The 12,759-nt window shown below is 44.2% G+C and overlaps 1 protein-coding gene across 1 annotated transcript in view; it reads left to right on the forward strand.

Moving 5' to 3' along the window:
- Positions 1-705: 705 nt before the first annotated feature.
- The window catches only part of fhl3a (four and a half LIM domains 3a), a 29,844-nt gene continuing 17,790 nt past the window's right edge, over positions 706-12,759 (forward strand). Inside the window, exon 1 of the mRNA XM_071926627.2 lies at positions 706-897. Within this exon, the coding sequence (XP_071782728.1) occupies positions 819-897 (79 nt within the window). The 5' untranslated portion in view covers positions 706-818. The remainder of the gene's footprint in view (positions 898-12,759) is intronic.

Consider the following 12,759-nt stretch of genomic DNA (forward strand, 5'->3'; position numbering starts at 1 on the left):
TAGTGGCAGGTGTCCTACATCTTGATAAAAATGTGGCACAGAAGAAAGTGTGTATGCAAACCTGAAATAAATTTCCTGAACTTTATAATTTTTCACTTTTTATCATTCTGTACCTTTATACTTCAAATATGGCAAAGTAATCTGAAAGTAATCAGAAAGCATTAGTTTGGATTATCCCTTGGATTACTTTACTGATCACAATTTTGATGAGGTAACTACTGTGGTAGGCTAATTAAAATACATTTTTAAAGTAACCCACAAACCCTGTCCAAGGATTTAGTACAGCTGCTGCACATCAGCCTCATTTATTCATCATTACTCATTACAATTACTAACCATTGTCCCATAAATCAGAAGGTGATTAATGTGCCCAATACTGGCCTATCCAGAAAGCAGAAGAAGAACAGGCTTGGTCTATCATTTATCCAGCCCATATACTCAGCATTAACATATGAAGTGAATTCTACAGAGGCATCAGAATACAGTAGAAATGATTTAGCACTAGAGCATTGGGAGAAAAGGCCTTTGCTGGGACCGGGAGCTCCCATCCAACCCCTCCAGTGCCTGGACTTCTCTCTGGTCTCGTTTGAAGTAGTTGGAGAGAGGGAGGGAGGAATGTTTTTTTTGGGGGGGCGGGATCTTGTGACTCACCAGCAACTTCCTCAGTAGTAGGACAAAAGTAGCCGGTAGGCTGTATCACTCTTCGCCACAGAGGTTTGACTAACAGTGAAAAGGAACACAAAAGTTTTACAGCTGGCGACGCTCCTCAGCCGCTGGAGTAGCGACCTGCAGACCGGTCCCAGTCCTGCTCGGTGTGAATGTCCGCTGACAGAGAGAGGCAGGCGGGCTACGACTGTCAGGTTGCAAAGGTGCCTTCAGCTGCAGACGTTACTGCTGGTAGGAGTGACATCTTTCTCATACTTTTCTCGACTTTTAACTTTTCTTTTTTTTTATTTTATTTTTTTACTTCGCTTCTTCAGCTCCAGTGGGTTTTCACAAAGAAGAAAGCACTTTGCACTCTTTGACCTCACGACTGATGTTATTGTACTTTATTTGGTGACATTTGATCTATTCCGAATGGCATTTTAAGCATCATAGCGGTGATAGTTGATCCAACAAAAGTCTTGTTTTTTTCCATTAAAAAACGAATTATGTGGAGCTGGCAAGTGAATTAAGATAATGGCAGGGCTGGGCTGGGGTTATGCTGTAAATGAATGAATGAAGCAGAGAATCAGTAGCGTTGGAAAATCAACTTCAGACACTTTGAAATTATTTGAAGTATTGATCAATGGCAGGAGAACTATTGGAAATACAGTCTTGGAGGAAAAGAGGTGATCTTTAAGTCACCCCAAAAGCAACAGTTTCATTTTGATATTTTACACTATTCTTTATTCCAGGCTTTATTATCATGATTTAACACATAGATCACAATTACCCTGTCATTTTTGAGGGTTTTCAGAGTTTTTCTTCTCTCACTAAGCTTTGACTGTAAAGATGAAAGATATGGGCTTGACAATATGACAAGTCTTAATGCTTCACACCTCAGTCAAACACATCGCCTAGGGAGAAGCCTGGAAAGTAGAACTCAGAGAAAACAGGGACCGCTTCCTGTGACAAGTGAGGGAGTCTGGAATTTTTCTCTGTCTGCCTTTTTTTTTTTTTTTAACTGGTTTCTTTGCTGATGCCTTTCTCTTCCAGTTTTTTTTTTCTCCTCAAATCACAGTCTCACACCTGCACACACTTGCCTTTTGTCCCTCTGAATCAAACACACACACGCTCACACACACACACACACACACACACACACACACACACACACACACACACACATAGAGTAAGGCAAGAAAACAATGCTCCAGTGGAAGAATACAGTATATTGGATTGTGTGACCCACTGAACTGTGTTGAGTGAAGGAACAACGGTCTGGTCGCAGAAGCTGAGCGGTATGTCAAGGCCTCACAGAGCAAAGTCCCTCAGGCTAAGCTCTTCTTCTTCTCTTCAGCAGCAGGAAGTGGGATGTGGCAGTGTGCGTCTGGGATGGGTGTGTCCGTGCTGCAGCTTCTGAGTTTGTTTAGGGCAGACATCACCAGCACAGCACATAGTAGTAGTAGTAGTAGTAGTAGTAGCACACTCACTGCTATTATTGGCTGTTTCACCTGTTGCATCGCTGGCGTTTCTGTCTTATGCATTAGGCTACACATGGAGTGAGGGCACGATTTCATTTAGCATCATAATTCAATTTGAAAACATATGAAATCTATTTGTGCTGATAATACCATTAAACTCACAAGTGTGAGTCCTAGAATTGGAACTAAATCTAATGCCATAGTGTGGATTTGATCTTTAACACTCAGAAACACTCATCTTTAACACTCAAAAAATAGTTCAGGATCAATTTAACAAATTAGCATCTTTAAGATTCAATTAGGTTTGATTTGTTAAATTTAATTAAAATGAAAGATTGAATTGAAAATGTATGACCCTAGAAAGCCTCAGTTCTTCAAAACCATCACATCATAGCTGCTGTTGAAATATGACATGGACAGTGTATTTGTGCAGTTCTAAGCTATAGATCCTCAACTCTGAAACAACAAAACTCGCTCCAGCACCCCAGCACCCCTCTCTCCAGGCCATTACAACACAACTTCCACCTATGAAGAATGTGGTCTCTGAGGCATCATGCTGTGCTTTCGCAACTGACATGTTATTTTTACACAAATTGTTTGTCACAGTAACAAGCAAAAACAGTCCCCTAGCAGCCGAAAGCCAGTCATTCTGTCTTATTTAGCGTCTGGGAATTTTGCCTTGACAGAGCCCATGGGCTATATAATGTATTTGTTTGCTTTTTTTTTCCTCTTTCTCTCTCCCTCTCTCTTTCATTCATTTGGTGCTGAAGCGACACAGCTCCAGCTAGCCTTGACCACGGTCACATTCTTTAGAGGTCTCAGTGTTTTCCAAAGGTTAGCCCTGCGTGGTGGTTGGATCAGTGCCAGCTCTCAACTACAGTGGGACTGCAGCTAAATGACTTGGACTGGTTGTGGCCGGGTGTTTTAAGGGTTGGCATCTTTTGAAACCAGGCCAACGATAATGATGGAGAATCGGCGGTCAAGTGTTTGCAGGTGGTTAGGGAGCAGAATTTAGATTTGTGTCGGAGCATTTCTGTTTTGACGTTCCACAGCTATTTCTACTCGCTGCTATTTCAGAAGACACTGGACGCAGTTTGTATTGTTTCCCCTGTTTTCTGTCAGGTTGTGTCTAAGGCTTCGCCGATACAGCAGGCCTTCATGCTCAGTTCCGAGTTGCTGCTCATGTCTGATGTTTTTCGGATGACAGTTCATATTTATTCTGGGATGTAACCCATATCTGATGCCAATATGAACTGGGAGTGATGTCAAAAAGAAGAACATGTGCAGACAACAATAACAAAAGATGTCACATCCATTTTTGTAGCTACGCTTCTGCCCTTGTTTTGAACACATCTCGGTTACAGTTTGTGCCTTAGAGTTTCGATTGAATTGTGGCGTCTCCCCAAACATCAATCAAATCAGCCATTTCACTTTCTTTCCATTGTTGTGTCTTGGTGTCCTCCATACTAAAGCTGGGCAAAATTATGACAATTGTCTCAGATAAATAATGTAAGATTTACTTATTGTCATGGCAACACTGACAAATTATGATTTGAATGTTCAAATGCAAGTCTCATGTAGGTTTCATGCCTTGGGACTCAATTTTGTACTACATATTCATGTGGTTCTCATCAGAATTGGAAAAAAATGTGACTCCATGCAGCATTTTGCTGATCACACTGATCAGAAAGCATCAGTTCTGTGTCACATGTGAGTGAAAAAAAACTGAACTGGGACACTTTCAGCTTCAGTGTGAACATAGCCTATCCGGCACACAACTCTGCCATATATTTCTCTTATTTTAGATGTTCTAAATGTATTCAGGATTTTCTATTTTAGTCATCCTATGTGTTTAGGCTGCCACCCCCATGTCTTTCCACCTATGCTTCCCTTGGTAGCCAGCCACCTCTTCAACAGGCTGTGGGGGCGCGTGGCTGGCAGCAGCAGTGTGTCTGCATTCCCTGAATGGGGGGAAGTGACCTCAGGTTTCCTGCGTGGGGATGGCCAGGTGCTGTGCTGTTATTGTGAGGGGTGCAAGGCTTCCTCCATGGACGCTTTGTTGGTAAACGTCTGAAACCCGATCCTTTGAGCCAGGGCCCCCGTGGGAGGTAATATGCCCCCTCACAACTCAGTCATCCTGTCTTCCTCTCTTTCTCTCTCTCCCTTTCCATCTCTCTGTACGCTCTCTGCCTGGGTGCTCACACAGTATATAAGAGTATGTAAAGAGGACATAAACTTTATATAGGCAGCTAAGGAGACTAAAAGGTAATTCACTCTGTGCTAATGGGGTAATTACATTCTTCTAGGTATACAATTACAGGTCTAGCCTAAGCCTAGCACTTATCTGCTATTCTCAAAGGAAATGCTGTTTTCAAAGGAAATGCCAAATTGTATGCACAGAGTTGCAAATACTCTGTAACTACACACTTACTAGTTTAATACCAAGTAATTACATGTTTTATGAGGCTATGCATTGCCTCACTTCACCTTTCACCTTGTGTTACCCTTCTTCTTCTCTCTGCATTTGATCCTCGCTGAATTCAGGGTAGTCAGTAAACTTCTCTCTTATACTGTACCTTAACCTTACCAGTGGTTCTCACATGAAACAGATGTTGTTTGGGTGCGTGAGTCCTGTCGATTCACCACCTCATCATCACTCTCGGTCATGTTCTGAACTTCTGCTGAGTGTGAGCGTGAGTCAGCCGTGACTGTTTCAACCTCGCCTTAATAGGGAGGAGGGGAAGGGCACGGTCCAACACCAGCGTATGGTACGTGCAGTTGATACGAATTGATGAAAGGAATGCTATGATGCAAGACATGCACTGTCTACCAACTCCTCCATCATGTGACTAACCTGCCACAGTTTGTTCTGGGTAACGGAATCTCAGATAAACCAGCCTGACTGTCCCTGGAAGTGCTGCACCTCAGCTAGGGGCGCAATGACTCTCTCCTTTGCCCAAACGTGTAAAAATCTTTCTCGAATTGCACAATATGACAGTTTGCTCAATACGTTGGCACCCATAAAAGATCTTATGTCAGGTAAACTACATTTCTACACGCTGACTAAATGGAGCTCCATAAATACAGATGACAGCTGAGTATATTTTGTCAGCGAACAGGCCTCCAAAACCAACTTAGCAAGTCACATCAAGCAGCACACAGAAGGGGAGAAGTAGGAGGAGGGGGAGGCACAAATTGTAAGTCTGCAGACAAATTGCAGTGGTTTTTATACAACTGGTAATGTGATGTGTATTATGAATTCACATATAAAGTAATGGTTATGTCGGGCTGTGGCTAATGGCTAAATCATAGGATAACCTATGGTTAACAGAGGCACTTGAGGAGAAGAATGTGGGGGAAGGAGAATTTCTCCAGTACATGGGGTGTGTAATTTCACCCTGTTACAGTGCTAAGAGAGATGAGACAGTAAAGAGCCAAGGCTTACGCTTCATACTGTAACACCACATCTTCGACTCAGGCAGGGGAAAGAGAGTGTTATGGAACAATCTTTTGATCTCTTTCTGGGTAGCCTCTTATTGAGGGCATCACTGGTCCACTGACCCACAGTTATCATGGCTTCTGTCAGAATTGGTACAGCATTGAATTGCTATTGCTAATTTGGAGAAGCAAAACTTTAACAGTAAAAGCCATGAAGACTGTTGATTTCTTTTATTCTAGATTCAATGAAGGTTTTTAATGCTAAATCTTTGGGGCTGACTGAACTCTGAATTAGGACTAGTGATAACCATTAAGTATATTCTGAGTAAGCCTACAGTCATTTAACAATAGTCATCCGCCTGCATGCAGTTGACTGAGTGGCTTTTTTGTATGGGAGTATAGCTTCGTCATCCTGCCCTTATTTGGTTGTTCTTGCTTACCAGGCACACTGGCTTAATTGGACAATACTTTGAGGCCATGTGGCATGCAGTCCTTAACCACACAGTGATACACAGCAGGCCTCAAACAAGGCAACAATGCCCGAGGCTCAAACTGGCACCTTTCAAAACACTGTAAACCCCAGGGAGAGTGGGCTGTTAACAAAGTATTTCTCCACAACAACATGCTTGCAGGACTCTCTCATAACAGATATGTCTTGCAGAGGCAATTTAGCTTTGGCACTGTATATGTTGTTTGCTCCACAATGCCACTATCACCACCTTCACCCCCGACTGCTGCGGTAGTTGTGTCTTTATATGGTTAGTCACCTTGCCCAGCCTAGTTTGCTACCATGCCAACTGCCCGAGTGCATTAGCGCTGATTGCTTCCCAAACACTTAATGAGGTCGGCCTCCACATCTGCAAAGAATGAACCCAAATAACTGTGACATCATGGCAGATGAAGTGTAGTCATAAGAGTGTGGGTGTATGGTGGTGTGTGTGTGTGAACGTGTCCGTGCATTGTGTTAATGCAAATGTGCATTTTGTTTTTGTGTCGATGCTTTCCTCTGCCTTGCGCAACTGATTTCCCAGGATGAGCCCAAAAGGACATGACTCGCTGGACTCAATGAAAAGCTGTTACTTGTTCAGATTAGATATGTAATTTCTCCTCTGATAAATATACGAGTGTTTATTTGGAGCGCAGCTGTGAGCAAGAGCATTCCCCTCTTAAAGTAAACAGTGGCAAAATCCCTGCTCTGCATGATGAAACTGGTGAGCGATCAAGAATGCGACTCCTTATCGGGAATCTCTTACAGTGCACCCCCTCCCCTCATCTCTCTCTCTCTCTCTCTCTCTCTCTCTCTCTCTCTCTCTCTCTCTCTCTCTCTCTCCCTCTCTCTCTGTGTATCTTTTGCTCTCTAGTATAACACACACACTGTCTCTCAACCTCTGACTCTCTTCTCTATGGCTCTAGTGAAGAGACAATAGTCTCTTCAAAGGAGACAGGCTGAGACAGGCCAGACTTGCCACATTCACTGAGGTGTAGACTTATGTCAGTTGCTGGACCATAAATCCAAGCGTATACGACAGTCGTCCCTCTACAAAGTACACAGAGAAGAGTGTACCTGGCAGCATTTGGGCACAGATTGGCACTGATTTGTAAGGATGTCAGGACGGAAGGTCAGTGTTCCACGTTGCCGTGGACAGGATGGTTCTTGGCCTCCTATGCCTCCCTGCGTTCTCTCACCTTCATGGGACGCTGGCCGGCCCTCATATGGTGCCTTGGAGGAGCCATAAATGGGAGAAAGTGTCCTTGGCGTGGCTATAAAAGGACGCCAGCTCCTCGATGAGAAAATGACAGTGATTTATGACAGGGACGAGTAACAGAGAGCCAAGGAGGGATTTCTTGGCTTCTTCCTCTGTAGGAGTGAAGAGGGAGGATGAAGGGATGAGATGGAGAGAGGAGTGGCCCAAGCACACCATTGCTTGTAGGCACATCTGTCAACGAGCTGTCACAGAAAGGCTTAATCGGAGACAAATGCAAGTCCCTACTGTGTATAGTTTGCTCTGTGCGTACCACCTCCTTTCGATTCCAGCATGGAAAGGTTTGTATTAGTGTGCAGAAATTCCAATGACTTTTTACCCCTACCGCAACAAATGTGCACAAGGGAGGGAAAGAACATGTTGTGATTCTCCAAGAAATCCAATGTCAGACTCTCATGCACCTTATGTGATTAAAGTTCGCGAAAATCGGTGCAGTGAGATCATTAGACAGAGATATTGCTTTGTTTGACAGAATGTTCACAACCAACAGATCATATTGAGCTCAGGATGTTTGTAGTAATTGGACATAACTCAATCCAGAAGGAGATCAGAGCATTTACATTCAACACATTTACCAGATGGCTCCCAGGCCTCCAATACCAGAGAATGCTGTTGTTGTTGTTTTGCTTCGACTGTTGTTTAGCATAATCGTATGCTGTTCCAAGCCCCTTTAGATCCAAAAGCATTGCGCTCTTTTGTTTCTGTGGCCATGAAAATCAGTCTTTGGTTCTGTCAAGCAAAACATCTTGTCGCTCTTTTGTAACTTCATTAAAGAAGCGACAGACATAAGGGATATGTCATCATCAGGGTAGAAGTATGATGTCACCTGATATTCACCCAACCATGAAATGCCCCTCTAGCCATTTACGACTAGAGGACCCACAGCGCTGACTCTGGCCCTGATCCGACCACTGAATCTGACCGTGACCAGGACGGTTTAGAGAACCTTTGGTCAGAGTACAACTCAAATCTTAACAGCTGTTATTCCTTTGTTTAGATTTTACCCCCAAGATGCACTATTCGTGGAAGTCGTGGATTTCACTTTTTGAAGTTAACAATGTAGTTTAGCCATAGTGTGGTTATATTTGTGTTATTTGAGTGTTAGGAGTTGCTGTGTAGTTCTCCTGCTCCTCTGCTACTGTGCTTAGGGAAGAAGAGCCACTTGTATGATCTTAGAGAAATGGCACCCCAGATATAGACTCTCAAACCTCACTGAACTCAGCAGAAAACTGTATTTTCTACACATTTGCTCCATTCCTCTCAAGAGTCTGGCAAACATCACTAAGTTGTTTGTTCTTTACTTTTCCTAAGGTCCACCATACGTTAGCAATTCGGTTGGTGCTTTAATGGACCTAAACATCCAGCTTCAAACAGAACCACATCCAGTGCTGGCAGTGGAAATTAGATCAATGGGTAAAATGGGGGCCAGACGGTGAGCAAAGCACAGCATAGGGCCAATGACACTAGCACCATGACTTCACTGTGGAAGTATTCAGCCCCCCTCAACTACCCCCATCCCTCATCCCATCGCCCGCTTTCTCAACGCTGGTAAGTGGAAACTGTTTAAGGTTTAATGATTGCTGAAGAAAGAATAGAAGAAAAAGAGCAGCCCATAGTATGGGAAGTCAGCATGCGTGATGATGGTCATTGGTCACACCATGTCATGCTTGTTTCGATTAGACGGGGGTGTATTGCAATGCATCTGCACAGTACTGTATTTATGCCAAGTTTGTGCCATGTAGCTTTTAACCTTCATCTACTCTGTAGTGCCAGTGGATCCCACTAGTTCACTGTTCAAGGTGGAGCCATATATCCTGTTAATTTACACCATGTGTGACATACATTTACTTTCACTTGATCGATGAAGAGGCTGTGGAGCCATGACGAGAACCTTGTGCCTTTGACTAGCTTCACACTGTCTTTGTTAGTGTCTGTTTTCTGTTCAGTGCTGTTACCGAAATCCTACAAGCCAAGAATTCTCCTATATAGGAAAGAGAGGCACAGGACAAAAACAGAATGGGGTCGGACAAGAGAGGGGGGATTGTGGTTAATAGATTGAAAGAGATAGACAGGTCTGCTTAGGAAGCAACATAATTCAACCACGCTATCAGTGTTTACCAAAGCACCTGTGCTCACGTTGTCTCTTCATTTAACAACTGGAGCTGGGACTTTGCATTTTATCACTTGTAATGAATTAGGTGGGGAAGATGAATGGTGTTTTGCATGGCTGCATGATAAAGAGATCCCAGTGCGTGACAGTGGGAGATAAGGACCTGACGGATTGCAGCTCTCTTCTGGCAAAGTCGAGAAACTAGCAATAGGATTTCTGAACTTGCAGCTCTTCTCGAGACTCAATTGAACCGCAGACAATTCCATGGAGATCCATTGTATACCAAAGGGAGTATTGTTATTTCCAATGATATCAATACTAATCTGTTTTAGGTCAATACAAGTCTACCACTCCCCCATTCTTCTGCTATGATTTAGTTAACATGACCCGCTCATGGCCTGGTTACTACAAGATCAAAGTCATCTAATCTGGCAATGCGGGTGGATGAGAAAGCCCGAAAAGAATGTATCAGCAATGCACACGAAGGACCAGTAAGAACTAATAAACTCTGAGCAGAATGGTATAAAGTGTGTGAATGCACTAAGATCCAAGGTCTGAGACTAGACTGGAGGACAACAGAGAGAGAAAAGGGTGGGTGGGTGGGGGACTGGGGGATGTGGAGAGTGGAGGCAGTCCTGGGCATGGCAGCATGATTTATGGACACCTTTGAAGTGAGCTCATTCCAGCCACACGGCCTGCCTGCTGCATTTCAGAGCCGGGGCATTCTCCCGGCGGTACGGCAAGGGAAAAAAAACGACCCTCAGGTCACTGACCTCCACTGGTGCACCACTCATATATGCACTTCCTGATTTTGTGGCAATTCATCAGCGTGCGTTTGGCCTCCTCCATGCAAAAATGAGCTGCCAAGGCATCCCGTGGACACGTGACTCGCTCCTCAGCAACCCATTTGAAGGTCAAAGAAAACAGGGAGAGAGAGAGGGAAAGGGGAGAAGGAAAAGGAGGTGGTCCCTTTTTGAGGAGCCCACTGGGGATCATAAAAATTGGGTCAAGGGAGACATGTTTCTACACAATCCAACTAGTTTTCTTTTTTTTTGTTTCGTCGTGCAGAATTATCAGGGAGAATTGGAGTGGAGTTTAAATCTTTCTCTCCAGCAGTCTCACCAATGATGACATCATTGTTTGAATGAGTAAAGCTTCCATCCCCTGCTCTACCAGTGAGGATTGAGGACTAAGGAGGTCGGCTTGGCAGTAGTCAGTCCCAGTACGTCAGTCTGGTTTGAATTCATCATCCACTCAATGTGTTTAGATTGTTAGTACCAAGATCTTCCCACTTTGTTTGAAACTCATTTCCTAAATACATCGAATTGTTTGATCTTATCAGCTTCATTTATGTGAGCAGAAAAGCCAGGGATTGCAAATATGAGCAGTAATTAAACTCAACGGGAAGTCCCCACAAAGAGACTTAAACAAACTGCTGGTGTGTGTATGCAGCTGCTCACTGTGTCTGCTCTTCCTGCACAAGTCACCCATTGTCCCCCCAGATTGGCTGCCGTGTTTATTTTTTTGTTTTAGCCCTCTGTCTTCCCTTAGCTGTGCATCCTTCAGAACAGAACTGTGTGTTGATGTGTGTGTGTGCATGCGTCTCAGTGTGTGTGTGAGTACTTGTGCATATGCTTGCATGGCTGAAGGCTATATTTGTAAACGTCTCCGTCTCTGTTACTTTGTCTTTTTGCAGGTCTGTGTCAGTGTGTTTACACATTATACGCCTGTTTTTCTTCCTTATGACTGTGTATGCGTGCGTGCATATGTGTGTGACCGTCTTTCTGAGATGTCCCAGAGATGTCTTTGCTTGGGGGAACAGGAAAGAAGCACAGTGTGTGTTCATATGGAATTGGACTCCTCATTGTTGTCGACCCCACGCTGGTCAAAGGGGTCGCCGTCCAGCAGGAAATGAACCCACTTTTGGTCTCACAGCAAATACCAGAATAAAGGAAGAAGACATTACGTTTTTATGACAGGAAAATGGTGAAGATAGATGTGTCAGAGAGGTCAGCCCACATTATCACGTCTATTTTTAGATCAGCAGTTTTGTACAGTGGAAATTTACAGTGAGGTGCTCTAGAATACAGAATTCATTGCAACTTTGGGCTGATTGCCTGCTTATGCATCACTGACTTTCTAGCAAAGTAGTGAAGTCTGGCCACACTGCTCCACTATAAATAGTCGGCCAGTCTAAACTCATCTTGCATTATCTCTATTTGTGATGCATTGATCAGAAGTCTGAGTTCCCTCATGGGTTCAATATATTTTTACGTGGCACAACACTATGTCATCAGTTTTGACATTGCCACAGCGTCCCCTAGAGAACGTCGGGTTCTGCCCTCAGTGAACGCTGCAGAGGATGAAGCGAGGGCTAGACATCACTGCCAAAAGTTTTATGGCCCTGCGGAATGAGGGCACTGTTTACACGTTGCCAGGGAGATGTGCCTGAGAAGGGAAAAAATGGCCGCATATACTGGAAATGACTTCTGAAGTTATTCATCCCGGTCGTTTCACATTTGGCAGGTCCCCCCTGCTTTTTTGGACCGACGTAATGCCTTTTCTTTTCCCCGCATATGAACCCATCGTCTCAAGGTTACAGAGTCAGGCGGGGAGAGCGGTGGTTCTTGGTGAGAGTGATTCGGCCTGTCGCAGTTGTGGAAGATAATTCATGCAGCTGTTCTCAAGAATGGGGGTTCTTCTCGCTGCTTATCATGTATAATACCCATGGAAAACCTCTGCACACATAGATTTGAAACGTCCACCTGCTTATGACAGCATGCTGAATATTCAAGTCTGGGGATGTTCAGAGGTATGGTTAAAAAAAACGCTTCCCGTCTAGGCATTAACCCCAGGGTCAGGTGCCATCACTGCAGCCACGAGCCGTGGGTGCGTGTCTGCGTGTGTTAGGAATAATTGCTAGCAGTTGTGGGTGTGCAGTGTGTGGCCATCGCGGCGTGCTTAGATTGCTGAGTGTGCGGCCTTTGAAACCTTAGCCCAGCTCCTTGATGCCCTGGCTAGCTGTGCTGACTCAGCGGCATTAGGAGACCACCTGGGAATGACCGGTCTGGAGGAGCCATTTTGTCTCTTTTGCTTCAAAGTTAGCCTTGGTTTTTGGGCCCTGTGGGTTACCAATAGCCATGAACCTACTGTGTAAATGGCAATTGTAAGGACACGTGGTGATGTTAAGTCCAATGCTGCTGCAGTCATTAGCATTATGCTTACTGTGCTGTCTCAAAATTAAATGGTCTTTGCAGTTCCTTTTAACCAGCCAGTTCTGAAATATACATACTATATAATTAGTCCATTTGGTAAGTAGGAA

Source organism: Centroberyx gerrardi, chromosome 12 (genome assembly GCF_048128805.1).
Source record: "Centroberyx gerrardi isolate f3 chromosome 12, fCenGer3.hap1.cur.20231027, whole genome shotgun sequence".
In the NCBI taxonomy this organism is placed as follows: domain Eukaryota; kingdom Metazoa; phylum Chordata; class Actinopteri; order Beryciformes; family Berycidae; genus Centroberyx; species Centroberyx gerrardi.